The sequence below is a fragment of the Danio rerio genome, chromosome 12 (genome assembly GCF_049306965.1).
Source record: "Danio rerio strain Tuebingen ecotype United States chromosome 12, GRCz12tu, whole genome shotgun sequence".
In the NCBI taxonomy this organism is placed as follows: Eukaryota; Metazoa; Chordata; class Actinopteri; order Cypriniformes; family Danionidae; genus Danio; species Danio rerio.
The window spans coordinates 49,430,001-49,447,500 of record NC_133187.1 but is presented as its reverse complement, the minus strand read 5'-3'; the positions used below and the strand labels follow the sequence as shown (position 1 = coordinate 49,447,500).

Sequence of the window (17,500 nt, the reverse complement as noted above, 5' to 3'; positions counted from 1 at the left end):
TTAGCATTTATATTCAAACATTTGGTGTTATTTTCAAATATTTACAGCAGGCTTTAAGGGGGAATTCTTATGATTTTTTTTTCTAATGAGTTTTTTTATATCAATTACAGAGGTCAACGGTTGTCAAGGTCAGAAAAAGATTTGTAAATTTGTGTATATTTTCACACTAAAACAATAAAAAATGCCACAAAATGTATAAAAACTCAGCACAAAATCAGTCATTTTATTTGCAAAAATTCTGGATTTTTTTGTAAAATCCTGGCGTGACTGCATAATCATTATTTTATGAGGTGGTTTTTGGTGCATTAGCGCTATCAGCTGGACAGGACTGCGTTTTTCTATCTCTTCAGTGTGAAGTGAATGTAAAGTTGATGCTGAAATGATCACATTGTTGAGTGAACTAACCCTTTAAACATGATGAAACTTGTATACATTAAAAATGGAAAGCTGTTTTAACACTGGCGACACAGTGGTGGAGTAGGTAGTGCTGTCGCCCCACAGCAAGAAGGTTGCTGGTTCGAGCCTCGGCTGGGTCAGTTGGTTTATGCACATCTACATGATTGTTATCCAAATACTATTCCTCTCTGATTTTGGGAATAATTTACAGTTATGGTTGGGTTTAGGGGTAGGGAACAGGTATGGGTTACATTTTCAAACAAGAATGATCTTCAAGGATCAACAAAGATGTTAATCCAGGAACGCATCATATTTTGCAAAATCACGATGCGCATTAAAAAAAGTACGCTCAGTCATCATTTCTGTGTGGAGTTTGCATGTTCTCCTCGTGTTGGCGTGGGTTTCCTCTGGGTGCTCCGGTTTCCCCCACAGTCCAAAGACATGCGGTTCAGGTGAATTGGGTAGGCTAAATTGTCCGTAGTGTATGAGTGTGAATGAGTGTGTGTGGATGTTTCCCAGAGATGGGTTGCAGCTGGAAGGGCATTCGCTGAGTAAAAACATGCTGGATAAGCTGGCGGTTCATTCTGCTGTGGCGACCCCGGATTAATAAAGGGACTAAGCCGAAAAGAAAATGAATGTTTTAACACTTTACAAGGGGAAAAAGCTGAATGCCAGAAAAAAAGAAGCAAAAAAGCTTTTCTTACTTCGATTTGTAGTCTTGTTTCTAGTCCAAATATCTAAAAATTCTTAAAGCAAAATGCATTTTCTAGACAAACAAAAAATATTGAGTTTTTTAAAAAGAAAAATGTCAAAATTAAGATTTTTCTCAAAATAAGCAAAATAATCTGACAATGGTGTGAGCTAAATAATCTTATGTCAAAAGATTACAATATTTTTTGTTTGTTTAGTGAATGCTTCTTGATTTAACAGTTTTTAAATATTTGAACTAGAAACAAGCCAAAAAAATCAAAGTAAGAAAGCATACACTGCAAAAAATACTTTTCTTGCTTAGATTTTTGTCTTGTATCTAGTCCAAATATCTAAAAACTCCTAAATCAAGAAGAATTTTCTAGACTAGCAAAACATATTGGGCCCTATCATACACCCGGCGCAGTGTGGCGCAAGGCGCGGCACAATACTTGTTTGGTAGCTTCAGCTTGGCGCAAGAGTGGTTTTGAGGCGTTGCGCTACGCTGTTTAAATAGCAAATGCATTAGCGCTCATATGTGCGCTCATAGGTGTTCTGGTTTAAAAAGGAAGGCGCTCTGAGGCGGACCGCTGGTGCATTGCTATTTTGGGAATCTATAATAGATTTTTCAATAGACCAAAACAAACCCGGTCTAAACTCCAGCGCAGAGTTGCTCCTCGCTTACACACTGCTTAATACACACAAGAGAGCAATAGGCAAATATCTTTACATATGAAAAAATGTAAATATTAAGGATATATATAGGATATAATAAGAATATATATAGAATATAAATATAAAGGATTAAAATATTACAAAACATATTATTTTCTAGCCTACATAAATATGAAAAATCACTGCTTTTATGTCTTCTTCATCTCGGGAGGCTTTTTCAGTTCATTCATAACAATTAGCTTTTGTATAATGTTATTATTATTATCAGTATTATTTATTATATCCATATTTATATTTGTTTTATTAAAAACAAGCTTAGATTTGTCCACCTGCAGGTTTTAGACCATATGGGGCACAGCATGTGTTTTAGGATATAACTCAGGTTTTTGAGCACACTTCATTATTATTGTTCATTTATTCATTTGCTGCAAATTAGAACTGAATTTAGAAATAGTTTTGAAATGAATATTTGCGCTTAACAAACGCAATTAATTATTTATAGGCTAATTGATGTCTGTGTGTAAAGGTTTCCCTATCCAAGAGCGAAAGTGAAAGTGATCCACTATCTCTCATTCTCACGCAGTAGATGCTCTGTTAAACTGTTTTCTGTTAACTGTTTGCTTGTGAAATGCTCATTTTTTCCACTTAGACTTACTTTGCGTCCTGTAAATAGCGAATGCACTTATGGCGAGACGCAGCTGACTCTTAAAGGGGATGGGAGATGAGATTATAATTGGTTTATTCTCAAAACACACCTATAACTCAGTAAGAAAATAAACTCAACCCTTTTAGCAGCATGGCGCAAAGCGGATTTTCCCGTCCTTAAATTAGCAAAAATGTGTTCTGACACGCCCTGAAAGCGTTTGCGCCCTGCGTTTATCGCTCTGCGCATGGAACGTCAAAATAGAGCTCATTGTCTTGTTTTAAGAAATAATATGCCAATATTAAGTGGGTTTTTCCATAAAACAAGCCAGATAATCTGCCAATGGGGTAAGCAAAATAATCTCACGTCAAAAGAAAAAACGAGATTAATTTGCATACCCCATTGGCAGATTATTTAGCTTGTTTTAAGGATAAACTCACTTAATATTTTCATATTATTTCTCAAATAAAAGCAATATGTTTTGCTTGTCTAGAAAATTTCTCTTGTTATAAGAAATTTTAGATATTTAGACTACGAACAAGACAAAATATCTAAGCAAGAAAAGCCCTTCATGCAGTGTACTTTGCAGTGCTGCTGTTACGCTGACCTGCTGAACGGTTGAGTTTCCCCCGTTGAGGATGGCGATTCCTAGCTTCAGCGTGGAGGCCACCATCGGCCCCATCTCTCCTGCACAAACACACTCCATCATCAGTCCCGTGTCATCATCAGCCACATGCATCAGCTCAGTGTGTGTTGGGCTGTTTCTAACCTTTGCTGGCGCTGATGGTCTGCAGCACCATCTCAGCAGCTCCGCGGTCGTGAAGTCTGGCCTGCTGATACAGCAGCTTCTGCTTCTCCATCTCCTTCTCCTGTAGCACAGACAGGAGGATCATTGCAGAACTGATGCTGGGATCTCCTCACACCGCATGTGTGCACACAGACAACCACAAATGTGTCAAAACACAAGATCCTTGTGTTTCCAGAGGGTAAACATCCATATTCCCAAAGCCACAGTGGAAGCTGCTCTGATATCAGTCCAGATAAAGTCAAATCATATACACTACCTGACGAAAGTCTTGATGCCTATCCAGGGTTTAGGAACAGCAAATAATAAGTTGACTTCTAGTTGATCATTTGGTATCAGAAGTGGCTTATATGAAAGGCCTCTAGATCAGGGATTCTCAACCGGTGGGCTGCGAGACAGCTTAAAATTAACTTAAATATTATATAATAATATTATGGTGATTTAATATTTTATTATAATATTATATAATCATTAATTAATTAATTAATTATTATATAATTATATTTATTTTATTTGATTTTTAAATATGTCATATTAAAATTATAGCAGTAATGGCATTTCCCGCTTTATAATAATAATAATAATAATAATAATAATAATTCATTTTATTTGCAAATGGCGCCTTTCTAGACACCCAAGTTCGCCTTACAATAAGCATCAGCAGACATGCTAAACAAATTAAACATTACTAAAAACAATCAAAAAGCTTTCTGTGATTGAACAGGCTAATTCAGACTCAAATGTAAAGGTAACGATGATTATAATAACCAGCTCGCATGTGCCTCACGTCTGCGACTCGTACTGTATCAGAGTCACACAAGTCCGTTGATTCACACACTATGAGTGCTCTCTCCGTGTGAACGCTTTAAAACATCCACCTGGTTGTCCAAACTAAAGTCCTGCGTTTGTTTTATAACGGACGTGTGTCCGTACAGTAGGATCTAGTGTGACTCGGTGGTGTTTCAGTAGTGAACTGTAAAAATAAATAAGTACATATTAATATATTTTATATGATATAAAAAAGACATACACATATAAACATGCACAATGTTTCATTTTTTTTTATATAAAATGATGTACAAAAATAAGAGAATAACAGAAGGCAAAATTATTATTTCGCTAATAAATTAAGCTTAAAAATAAGCATTTTCCCTAAACAATCAGTTTGGCCCTTTAAAACATTTTCGGAGGTGGACCTCGATATGAAAAAGATTGAGAACTCCTGCTCTAGATGACGCTTATTTGAGCACAATAAAATATGATCATGTCTTGATGTTGAATGATGTCATTAGGACAGTAAGATCTGACTCTGCTTAGACTAAAGTGTCATCACTGAACAGAAATAATGTCCAGTATAGAATATAAAGTCCTGCTGCAGTGGAGACAGAATGAATATTGTGTCTGACTCCATCATGAGCTTAGAGGACTGCATCCATACATCTCTGACATGACTCACATCACTGATTAATAAAGTCATCTGGAATGAAGAAGAAAGCGTTTAGCAGGACTCCCAGAGTTCATCAAGACTCTTTGTGTTTATCTTCAACGCCTTCTTCTTCATCTTATCCTAGATATGCTCAATCATGTTCATGTCTGGTGACTGGGCTGGCCAATCCTGGAGCAGCTTGACCTTCTTTGCTTTCAGGAGCTTTGATGTGGAGGCTGAAGTATGAGCAGGAGCGCTATCCTGCTGGAGAATTGTCCCTCTCCTGTGGTTTGTAATGTAACGGGCAGCACAGATGTCTTGATACCTCAGGCTGTTGATGTTGATCATCCACTCTGCAGATCTCTCACACACCCACATACTGAATGAACCCCAAACCATGATTTCTCCTTCACCAAACTTGACTGATTTCTGTGACAATCTTGGCTCCATACTGGTTCCAGTAGGTCTTCTGCAGTATTGGTGATGATTGGGATGCAGATCAACAGAAAATCATGGGAAAAATCCCCCGTCTGACACTTTTCCAGGTGAACTAGAAGTCAAGTTATTATGTGTTGCTCTTACAACTGAGATCCACAACAAGACTTCTGTCAGGCAGTGTACTGTCAAATAAAAGATTCACATCATAAACTCCTAAAGCTTTTGCAGCTATACCATATTTTCCACATCAACTCTATGAGCTCTGACCTGATCAGATATTTCTGTAGGATCTTTCATAAACATTCATAAATTCCCCAATTACATGATGATAAAATGACGACTAAACTCGCTCTATATTTGAACACATGATGCATGTTTCAGACCAATCCTCATCATTAATAACCTGCTCGCTATGGGACATGGTCACTGTAAGCCAGCGCAGAGGAGAATCAAGCATCATGGGTAAAGCAGCATCATCATCATCATCATCACCAACATGACATGACAACACAGGAAGCAGCTGCTGCGGTGCATCTGCTGCAACATGCTGCAAAATATGCCAAATACACAACCACGCTGAGGGAAATAAAGAGTCTTCAACAAAATGGGAAGTCAGGAAAAGCTGAACGAGGAGCATTCGGCGCCGGTTACCAGAGACTGCTCTTCTTTGCTGGATATTTTGATGCTTAAATCTTTCATAATATCACGCTGCGGAAACAAAATGTGGTCATTTCATACTGTGCCTTGTGAGAGTGTGAGTTTGAACTAACTGGAACAGAAGAGTGACGCGGGAGAACAGAAACTTCCAGAGCAGCGTGTTGATGCCAGCCATGCTAGTCAGTGCTCAAGACAAAATAAACCACTTTCATATTGAGAATGGCGTCACCAATCTTGTCTTAAAGCAGGGGGGCAAACTCAGCCCCACACAGTTTAGTTCCAACCCTGCTTCAACACACTTGCCTGTAGGTTTCAAGCAAGCCTGAAGGACTCGATTAGCACGATCAGGTGTGTTTAATTAGGTTTGGAATTAAACTGCAGAGCTGCTGCCCTACAGGAACTAAAGCTGCGGTCACACTAGAGTTTGTGTGTGAAATTTTGTCGTGCAGTGCTGCAAAAATGGGCGGGAATACACAAGATGATTAGGCTTTAAAAATGTGAGCGATTGGCTCCATGTTTAAAATTTCTGTCCAGAGAGGTCACGTTTTAATCTTCGGTTGGTCTCACGCAGTCAAACCTGCTGAAAAAAACAACTTAAACCGGCCTAGGCTGGTTGGCTGGTTTTAGCTGGTTGACCAGGCTGGTTTTAGAGGGGTTTTGGCCACTTCCAGGCTTGTTTCCAGCCATTTCCAGCCTGGTCTTAGCTGGTCAGGTTGGGAGATGACCAGCTAAAACCAGCTTGAACAGCCTAGCCAAGCTGGGAGTCCAGCCAAAACCATGTCCAGCTTAAACCAGGCTCGTCAAGATGGTTTTAGCTGGATTTGGTTGGTCATTTTCCAGCCTGACCAGTTAAGACCAGGCTGGAAATGGCTGGAAACCAGCCTGGAAGTGGCCAAAACCCCTCTAAAACCAGGCTGGTCAACCAGCTAAAACCAGCCAACCAGCCTAGGCTGGTTTAAGCTGGATTTTTCAGCAGGGAAGTGATGCGATTTCGCAGGTCTGACACATTCGCGTGCGTATGAATGGAAGTCTATTTGAGGAAAAGCCCAGTGTTACCGTAGCTTTAGTTTGACACTCCAAGGATGAGTTAACATAAGGATGAGAAAACCTTGTTATTAATTATTGTTGTTTCATACCAAACCCCTGAGACCTTCATTCATCTTCAGAACACAAATTAAGAAATTGTAGATGAAATCTGAGAGCTCTCTCATTCTCCATAGACAGCAAGGGTCCCGAAAAGTCCAGAAAGAGACCTCTCTAACATCGTCAAAACACTCCATGTGACTTTTAAGGTTCAACTCTAATCATATGAAGATGCAAGAACCCGCTTGTTAAGTGTGACGTCACGCGGAGCGGCTTCCGGGTCCAATCGCTCTATTTAACTGAATGGGGAGACTTATATAATGGTAATAATAAACGTTTACAAAGCGATTTAATACTTTCAAAATCACGATCACGATATATATGTCCATGCCTAATATCCGATGGCCAGAAAGGGATTTATTTTTTTATAAATTGTTACAATTTTTGGTATTTGTTATGCAGCAAGCCCAGAGATTGTTGTGTACACTATGACTTTATATATAATTAACTTTAATGTGTGATAGGAATAAAACGTGATCATAAACAAATGATTTTTCCAATCAAATGACCGCCGGCTTGGACCCGGAAACGGTATACATACGTCACCACTTAACAAGCGGACTCTTTTGTGTGGTAAAAACAAACCTGTTGAGACTCTTGCAGTCTATGGAGGATGAGTTAGTCTTCAGATTTGATTTCAATCAGGGTACGCACACCGGCTCCGCAAGTCGGTGGCTGTCCGTGGTGCCCAGTCACGACTCATGTCATGACACTTTTCAAAAAAGCACCATCCGAATAGTTTCATTTACAATTTAACGTGCGAATGTGTGTGTCTGGTGTGCAATACTTTCAACTCTCTTGTGCGCGCCATGATGGCATGCCGCAGCGCATCTGGTGTGTGACCCGCTTCAGGGTTCAAGAGGACCAGTTTAAAGGAGACTAAAGATAACAGGTGTTTTCAGCAGCACTTTTTCTTTCAGTTGTGTGACATCATTTATAATGCGCTTGAGACTGACAGACGTTCTTAGGATGCGTTCACACCAGACGAAGACGAAGCGAAGTGTTAGGCACGAATGAGGCGGTGCGAGTGATGCGAAAAAATTTAATTTAGCGGACATTTGCGCTTCGTTAACCAATCAGAAGCTTGCACTTGTAAGGGTGTGACTATGACGTTGCGCCTGCAGTTGCTGGATGCACCTTTGAAAGGATCTAGTGAACTAGACATGGCGCCAAACAAATCTACACTGTTTTTCAGCCTTCCTAAAGCGCATAAACACAGCTACTCTATCTATAAAATCCATGTTAGCCATTTAGCAAGAGTCACCGCAGACCCATGAGGTGAATCAGAGTCTTTTGTGAAGTGAATATGAAGTGCAAATGACGCGAGTAAACTCAAAATGTTCAGTCTATTTACACACGAATAGCGTGATTTATTTGCGTGTGCCGCGTCTGGTGTGAACACAGCAGTTGGCTTTTTTTAAAGCGTGCATGTGCAAAACCAGCTCAGATGAAAATCTACATTGCAGTTTAAATCAGACTAAGGTGGTTTGCAGGTCTTGAGGTCTTGAGCTCAAAAAGCAGACAGGATGAGAGCAGCAGAGCATTGATCTACATGAGTGGAGTGAGATCAAGACGATCACGCATGAACACATGAGGCGCACACATTTATCCATGCTCTTCAAAGCTGCAAAGGAAAAGCAACTCAAAGGGTTTGTTTAAGGAGGAGCAGCTTTGAAAGTGTGTCACGTACCTCAAAACTCTTCACCTCGTCCTCTTCCTCTTCATCATGGCAGCTCTGTGATTAGTCAAACAGAACTTTTACAGTTAAAGACAAACATTTTCACTCTACTGCAAATTGTTTTATTCGGTTACAAACATTTCTCAAGTGCTTTTTACAACATTTTCAGTTTTGATAACTGATAACATCTGTCTTTACATTGATGACAGGGCATGCTATTTTATTACTTGTTTTGCAAAATACTAGTAATCAGTTTAAAATGCAATTTAAAGGCTTGGTTAGTAAGTTTAACTAGGCAAGTCATTACGCAATAGGGGTATGCCAATGTAATGATCGTAGCAGTTTTTTTATTCCAGTCAACTGAAAGAAACATCACTTTCTCCAGAAGAAAATTATAATAGGAAACTTTTTTTGAGGACCTTAGCTCCGTTAAAAAGCACTTGGGAAATATGTGGGGGAAAAAACTCATTCACAAGAGGGCTAATCATTATGTCTTCCACTGTATATCAGATTGTAATCTTAAAGAAAAGCCAATATTATAATCAAACATTATAAAGGGGTCTTACTTTGGCCATGATATCAGCGTAAGCCATGTAGAGATGATCCTCCTCTAGTTTACTACAACACAACAAGAGCAGCTTAGAGAAAGTCTGAATGAAATCACTGTGATTTGGAGCAGTTATATTAAAGTCGCCATGAAATCAAAATTTACCTTTCTCATTTGTATGTATTCAGTAGTTCTTGTTATAAATGACGTATCTCTTTTAGGGGGCGGGGCTATACATTCATTTAGGGCGGAGCTATCGGTCTTAGGTCGGAGCTATCAGTCTTTTAAAGCAGGGCTATCAGTCCTTAAGGCCTAGCTATTAGTCATTTAGCACAGAGCTATCAGTCTTTTAGGGGCGGGGCTATCAGTCATTTAGGGTGGGGCAATCAGTCTTTTAGGGCCGAGCTATCAGTGCTTTAGGGCGGGACTATCAGTAATTTAGGTCAGAACGACTAGTCGTCTATTAGGGCAGAGTTATCAGTCCTTTAGGGCAGGGCTATAAGGGTGTGTGTCATTTCTTCTCTGAATTTTTTCATTCTTCAATCTTCCTTTATTTTCAACCCAGGCTCATTCTGAAAATGTAGTTCCGTTGACGTTTCTGGAGGCTGCGAAATGCGTCCTGGGATGTACATATTTTTGCAGTCTTTGTTTTCACTAACCCGCGAGAGGCCGCTGTGTGCGCTTTTTCATATCTTATCTGTCTTTCGCAAGTGCCGTTCGCGCCCGCACTGTTCACCTACGAGAGGCAGCTGTCTGACTGACTGAATGATTGACTGTACGACCAGCTGAGCTGACTGGATAAACTGGTTGCAGCGGGAAAACCCTTCACACGGAGGTAAGCGGTCACCCGGTAAGCGCGAAAGGGAACGGTGTGATACCGCCCCGTAGCATTCACTTAAAAAAATTAAATGCAGCCATACGTTCCTCCCGGGCTGTATTTTGCAGTCTCCAGAAACGTCCATGGGACTACGTTTTCAGAATGAGCCTGGGTTGTTTATTTTGTTCGCAATGCCTGTATTTCGACAATACATTTGGGTCCAATCACGATAGTGGAAAAAAGGACGATCTTAACTTGTGTTTCATGGCGACTTTAACCAAGAGATGTACATAAGAGGAAAACAAGCCACCATTTCTCGGTCAGTGCGGTCCGGCTGAACAGCTGAATGAGCTGGTGTAACGGGTCAATGTTTTTGGTCATCTCATCCTCTTCTGGTGGCTCCTCTACACCTGGTTTCTGAAACACCAAACAATAGCAGCTGAATTAACAATATAATAAACTCGATATTAAAAAAACACACAGTTGTGATCTTAGAGCAGCTTAATAGCAAAAACACAATATGTCTCATATTTGATAAAGTTTGCATCACTGATTCTGTTGTATTTTAACACACTGTGAAGCAACAATGTTTATATTCATATACAATGCGTAAAAAATGTGCTGCATGAGAGAAATACTTACCGCTAAATCCTCAATCAGCTTGTCCTCGAAGTAATGCTCTTCGGTCTCAATCCAGGACTTCTCATAACCCTGCAGGAACAAATTCACTGCCCTGTGCCTGAAAGAGAGCAGAATGAGAATCAGGGATCAGATCATCAGGAATCAGATTATCAGAGCAGGGTAAAAATCGGGAATTAGATGATCATAAATCAGATCATCAGAAATCAGATCATCAGGAATCATATCATCAAGAATCAGATCACCAGGAATCATATCATCAGGAATCAGATCATCAGGAATCAGATCATCAGGAATCATATCATCAGGAATCAGATCATCACGAATCAGATCATCAGGAATCATATCATCAGGAATCAGATCATCAGGAATCAGATCATCAGGAATCAGATTATCAGAGCAGGGTGAGATGCAGGAATCAAATCGCCAGGAGAAGATAAGAATTAAGAATCAGATAATCAGCAATGAGGACAGGTGAGAATCGGTAATCAGATCATCAGGAACCAAATTATCAGATCATCAGGATATGATAAGAATAAGAAATCGGATAATCAGGACAGAATCACATAATCAGGAATCAGATCATCAGAGCAGGGTAAACATTGGGAATTAGATGATCATAAATCAGATCATCAGCAATCAGATCATCAGGAATCAGATCATCAGGATTCATATCATCATGATTCATATCATCAGAAATCAGATCATCAGGAATTAGATAATCAGGTTTCAGATCATCAGGAATCAGATCATCAGAAATCATATCATCAAGAATCAGATCACCAGGAATCTGATCATCAGGTTTCAGATCATCAGGTTTCAGATCATCAGGAATCATATCATCAAGAATCAGATCATCAAGAATCATATCATCAGGAATGAGATCATCAGGAATCAGATCATCAGAGCAGGGTGAAAATCGGGAATTAGATGATCATAAATCAGATCATCAGGAATCAGATCATCAGGAATCAGATCATCACGAATAAGATCATCGTGAATTAGATCATCAGGTATTAGATCATCAGTAATCATATCATCAGGAATCAGATCATCAGGAATCAGATTATCAGAGCAGGGTGAAAATCAGGAATTAGATGATCATAAATCAGATCATCAGGAATCAGATCCTCAGGAATCAGATCATCACGAATAAGATCATCGTGAATTAGATCATCAGGTATTAGATCATCAGTAATCATATCATCAGGAATCAGATCATCAGGAATCAGATTATCAGAGCAGGGTGAAAATCAGGAATTAGATGATCATAAATCAGATCATCAGGAATCAGATCATCAGGAATCAGATCATCACGAATCAGATCATCAGGAATCAGATTATCAGAGCAGGGTGAGAATCAGGAACCAGATAATCACGAATCAGATAATCAGGAATCAGATGATCTTGAATTAGAGAATTAAAAATCAGATTATCAGAGATCATAGAGGAGAGAGAGGACCTTTACCTGGGCAGGTTATACAGAGGCGCCATCCTGAAACAGGCCACCACGGCTCTCTTCCTCTGTTTGGACAGAAGCTTGTGCCACACAGCCTTCTTACTGCGCTGAGGATGTTCAACCTACACACACACACACACACACACACACACACACACATACACACACACACACACACACACACACACACACTATCATCACCATCAACATCATCACCATCACCATCACCATCACCATCATCATCATTATCATAATCATCTGTGAGATTGTTTGATTGATTATGTATATCTGGGAATATGTTAATTTTACATCAGTCTGACTAAGTATTTTAATGAAGCATTTAAAAAAAGAAAGAAGTTTGACTTGACAGGATTCTTAAGTTTCATAAAAATGTCTGAAACAAAATACTTGGACCCAAAGCAACAATGAGCCAATTAACATATTACCCACCCCCACCTATTCATAGATCAGAAACTGCCCTAATGAATGTCACAGTGATAAGCTAATCACAAACGGGCAATCTGCATAGGTAATTCTGGACTAGTGGAGAATACGGGACCTTTAAAGCATTGATAGTGCAGTGCACTTCAGTTAATCACCTGATCCAGATGGAAGAGCACATGTGCGATGTTCAGCACCCTGTGGACGGTCCGCGCCGGGTCAGACGTGTCCTCGCTGCGGTTGGGCATGTCTTTATACAGCGCCATCTGCCAGCGGATTGCAGGATCCTCCAGCTGCACACACACATCACAGTCGGACATTGATGATGATGATGAGGAAGATGAGCAGGTGTGAGAATATTCAATTCGATTCATCTTTTTTGTAATAAATGAAGAGATCTGGACACAAAACAAGCGTATGTGACCCTTGAATGTCTTCTGATCGCTGATCCAGACATGTTTCTCTCTGCTGTGGTCAGAAACGCAGGACAATCACAAACACATGGATGAAGAACAGTTGATGATGGTGATGGTGATGGTGAAGGCTCACCTTTCCCTGCAGGTGGAGGTTGTTGCGGATCATCTCTCGCACCTCGTCCTCTGTGTCTTTCTGTAAAACAGGTGGATCCTCATCACGCAGGCTATATTGATATATGATATTAATGATGTGTTGGTGATGTTGATGCAGTACCTGTGCGAAGCGGCTCTTGGCCAATCCGATCAGCTCCTGGTCTCCCGGAGCGCAGATGTTAAGTCCCACAGGGAGCAAACGCTTGAGAGCGGCGACGATCAGTGACGTCTGCAGGGAATATCGATCTCCTCGTTTCTTCATCTTCTTCCTCTCCTGATCGGATACGGCGCCCTGCACACACAGTCACATCACAGGCACGTCAATTACTGTGGTAAAAGCACGTTTCCAATCATGATGACACTGTCATACACTGATGTTCTTTAAAGGCACAATATGTATGATTTCTTCATTAAAATATTCAAAAACCACTAGAACGCTGTTATACACTCACCGGCCACTTTATTAGGTACACCTTACCAGTGCAGGGATGGACCCACTTTTGTCTTCAGAACTGCCTTAATCCTGTGGCAGAGATTCAACAAGCTACTGGAAATATTCCTCAGAGATTTTGCTCCATATTGACATGATAGCATCACACAGTTGCTGCAGATTTGTCGGCTGCACATCCATGACGCCAATCTCCCGTTCCACCACATCCCAAAGCTGCTCTATTGGATTGAGCTCTGGTGACTGTGGAGGCCATTTGAGTACAGTGAACTCATTTGTCATGTACAAGAAACCAGTCTGAGATGATTGGTGCTTTATGACATGTGGCGCTTTAGGTGCTAATGAACCCAAAGTGTGCCAAGAAAATCTCCCCCACACCATCACACCACCACCAGCAGCCTGAACCGCTGATACAAGGCAGGATGATCCATGTTTTCATGTTGTTGAGGTCAAATTCTGACCCGAGCATCCGAATGTGTCAGCAGAAATGGAGACTCATCAGAGCAGGCAACGTTTCTCCAATCTTCTATTGTCCAGTTTTGGTGAGCCTGTGTGAATTGTAGCCTCAGTTTCCTGTTCTTAGCTGACAGGAGCGGCACCCGGTGTGCTCTTCTGCTGCTGTAGCCCATCCGCCTCAAGGTTAGACGTGTTGTGTGTTCAGAGATGCTCTTCTGCAGACCTCGGTTGTAACGAGTGCTTATTTGAGTTACTGTTGCCTTTCTATCAGCTAGAACCAGTCTGCCCATTCTCCTCTGACCTCTGGCATCAAAAACGCATTTGCGCCCACAGAACTGCCGCTCACTGGATATATATATATATATATATATATATATATATATATATATATATATATATATATATATATATATATATATATATATATATACGTAATGAAAAGTAACTAGTAACTATTTACTTGAGTAATTTTTTTATCAGATACTTTTTGACTCTTACTCGAGTAACTTTTAAGATCCTTACTTTTACTTTTCCTTGAGTATAGATTTTGGATACTCTACCCACCTCTGCATTTAACAATAATTCATTACAAATAATTGTAACAATAATACATTAATTATCTGTATACAAGTATTTAACAATATTACACTAACTACATAACATCTTTCAGTTGATGTTTACTAAAAAGTGTGATGTGTGTGTGTGTGTGTGTGATGTTGTACCTTGGACATTTTGGATTTGGTGTCAGTAATAAGGAAGGACATGTTGTTGATTTCATTCTGAACCACAAAGTTCTGCTCTTCTCTTTTAAAGTTCTGTAGGGGAAACAATACAAAACACATCAGATTGCCTTTGTTTATACCATTTATGCAAATATGCTTAATTATCAATGAATAAAGTTTGTAATGCTGATCCATGTAACATCCAGGGAAAAACACTACCTCAATCACTTTTACACTTCAACAATCTTGAACTGATGTTAGTGCAGAAAGAAAATTGTTATCACTTAGACCAGGGCTGGCCATGCCTGTTCCTGGAGAGCCACTTTATTGCAGATTTCAGTTGCAACCTATATCAAACACACCTGAACCAATTAATTAGGACCTGAACACCACGTGATAATTACAGGCAGGTGTGTTTGATATGGGTTGCAACTGAAATCTGCAGCAAGGTGGCTCTCCAGGAACAGGGTTGGCCACCCCTGACTTAGACACTTAATCTGATTTTTAATGGTGACTTTAAATGAATTTGTGACTCACGTGTGATTTAGCCCAGAATATAAACACTTCGGCCACCATCCGGAATAACTCCTCCGCCTCAGCGTTCGGCTCCTTCAGCCATTTAGCTCTGAAAAACAGAGTTGTGAAAAACAGCATCATGTGATCAAGGTGCAGTTTACACCAGTGCTTTTCTGCTTTAATACTGTTTTAGAATAAAAATGCTCCTCATCCAGACTGTTGTTTTTGTCTTAATTACCACTTATTAATCAGGGGTCGCCACAGCGGAATGAACCGCCAACTACTCCAGCAAATGTTTTACACAGCGGATGCCCTTTCAGCTGCAACCCAGTACTGGGAAACATCCATACACACTCATTCACTACAGCCAATTTAGTTCATCAGTTATAGCACATGTGTTTGGACTGTGAGGGAAACCGAAGCACTCGCAGGAAACTCACACCAACAAGGGGAGAACATGCAAACCAGCGACCTTCTTGCTGTGAGGTGACTGTGCTACCCACTGCGCCACCGTGAAGCACGTTATTCATGTTTCTGTCTAATATTGCACTCATATAAATTATGAAAAAGTTTTATTGTAAAAAATGTGTTGTGACACCACAAAATAAATGATGTGCATAATAGGGATGTTTATTTGTCCACATGATATATATCATCATATTGCACAGCCCTAGGCGCAACTGAAACCAAGCTTAATTAAAAAGAACTTACAGTCCACATGAACCGCAAGCTTTGTTTTTGTATTAGAAACTAAATATTAAATGAGAAAACAGTGGGCGTGGCTTGTTTGCTTGTACTGCGAGCTAATTGGATGTAGTAAAGTCGGGGAAAGGGGTTTGGGGAAAGTTATTACAACCGAACAGACTCCTCCTCCTCACCATTTCTATTTGTTGTCATCGCAGTGCTGTTAAAACCACAACCAATAGCTAAAACTTCAATGTTAGATTACAAGGGCAAACAGGTTTTGTTCTTAATGACCTGCACAGACGAATCATTCACCACAAAACTAGCTAACAACATTAATAGGGTTAGTTTGGATTTTGTGTGTCCCTTAAAATAAAATTTCAAGAGTTCACACTTAGATAATGCTTGACTATTTAAGCTAGTTTGGCATGCTGTCCTGGGAGAGAACCCTGAGCTCGGTGATAGATGAGCCCAAGGCTCCCGCCTGGTCAATAAGCATTTGGAGGGATATGAGATCAGGTAGTTCTCGATAGCTTCCCAAATTAGATCACTAGTTGCGCTAGTTTGTAGTAAGTGCTTTTGACTTTAACTTTTGTTGCATAGTTTTTGAGTGTGGGAGGAAACCGGAGTACCCGGGGAAAACCCACGCGAACACGGGGAGAACATGCAAACTCCGCACAGAGAGTATCGGTTGGCTCAGCTAGTGTTGAACCAATGACCTCCTTGCTGTGGAGCAACAGGGCTAGCCACCGAGCCACCGTGTCGCCCAAACTGAGGAGGAGGGAGAAGGGATGGATAGGGGGGGTTTCCAAAACGAAGATGAGGAATGAAGTTTAGGCTGGATATTTATATTGAATTTCGAGTGATCCGACTGGCTAGTTAGTGATTAGTAATAGGGATCAGCTGTAGTCAATCCTATCACGTGCTCCTCTCGAAATTAGTTTGAGAAACTTCACGCATTGGTGTGAGCAGCAGCTGACAGACTCTGATACGAATAGTCCTGTGCTGGGTCTCTCTGGCATACCTGTTGTAGTCGACGAAGCGTATGAGCAGCGGGTAGAAGGCGTACAGGTCCCGTATGAGGATGGTGAACTCGTCCAGGATGAGGAGCTCAGACTCAGACATCTCTCCTCTGCCCTCGGCCTTCATGTGCTCTTCATCCTGCAGGACCGTCGCCGCCTTCTTCTTCAGCTTCTCCATCAGCGGCAGGAAGTGAGACTTCAGCAGCTGAGATCTGGCTTTACCGATGATGGGCTGAGAAAACACTGAGAAACACACAGAAGTCAGCACATACATGCCCATCCTTGCTCCTGAAGGACTGGACCTTTTTGGATGCTGGTCTTGTACCAAGTCATAATTACAATCAGCTGTTTCAAACCACATCATTATTTAACTAGTTTACCTGATTACTAGCCCTAAACTACGGAAACCCGGAAGGGACGTGATGGTGGGGGGGGTAGGTGGAAGAAAGAAAAAAACTAGGAGGGAGAAAAAAATGAGTGATATGAAAACATATAACTGGGGTTTTTGCGTTCCCTCGCAAAACTGGCGTGTACAGCATAGATACACTAGATATCGCATAGGGACCCTGAGCATGCGTCAATAGCGCCGCCACATTGGTACAGTGCTCCCAGGACAAATGTCATTCAACCGC

At 40.7% G+C, this 17,500-nt stretch overlaps 1 protein-coding gene across 6 annotated transcripts in view; it reads right to left on the bottom strand.

The window, feature by feature from the left end:
• Positions 1-17,500, bottom strand: part of ryr2a (ryanodine receptor 2a (cardiac)) — a 276,684-nt gene that overhangs the window by 71,221 nt on the left and 187,963 nt on the right. For all 6 annotated transcript variants that reach the window (XM_073918938.1, XM_073918939.1, XM_073918940.1 and 3 more), the window contains 13 exons: positions 16,871-17,111; positions 15,184-15,271; positions 14,647-14,739; positions 13,142-13,312; positions 13,001-13,060; positions 12,610-12,744; positions 12,020-12,132; positions 10,555-10,651; positions 10,223-10,329; positions 9,115-9,166; positions 8,561-8,605; positions 3,171-3,270; positions 3,009-3,088 (listed from right to left, as the gene is read on the bottom strand). In XM_073918938.1, coding sequence (XP_073775039.1) covers positions 3,009-3,088; positions 3,171-3,270; positions 8,561-8,605; positions 9,115-9,166; positions 10,223-10,329; positions 10,555-10,651; positions 12,020-12,132; positions 12,610-12,744; positions 13,001-13,060; positions 13,142-13,312; positions 14,647-14,739; positions 15,184-15,271; positions 16,871-17,111 — 1,382 coding nt within the window. The remainder of the gene's footprint in view (positions 1-3,008; positions 3,089-3,170; positions 3,271-8,560; positions 8,606-9,114; positions 9,167-10,222; positions 10,330-10,554; positions 10,652-12,019; positions 12,133-12,609; positions 12,745-13,000; positions 13,061-13,141; positions 13,313-14,646; positions 14,740-15,183; positions 15,272-16,870; positions 17,112-17,500) is intronic.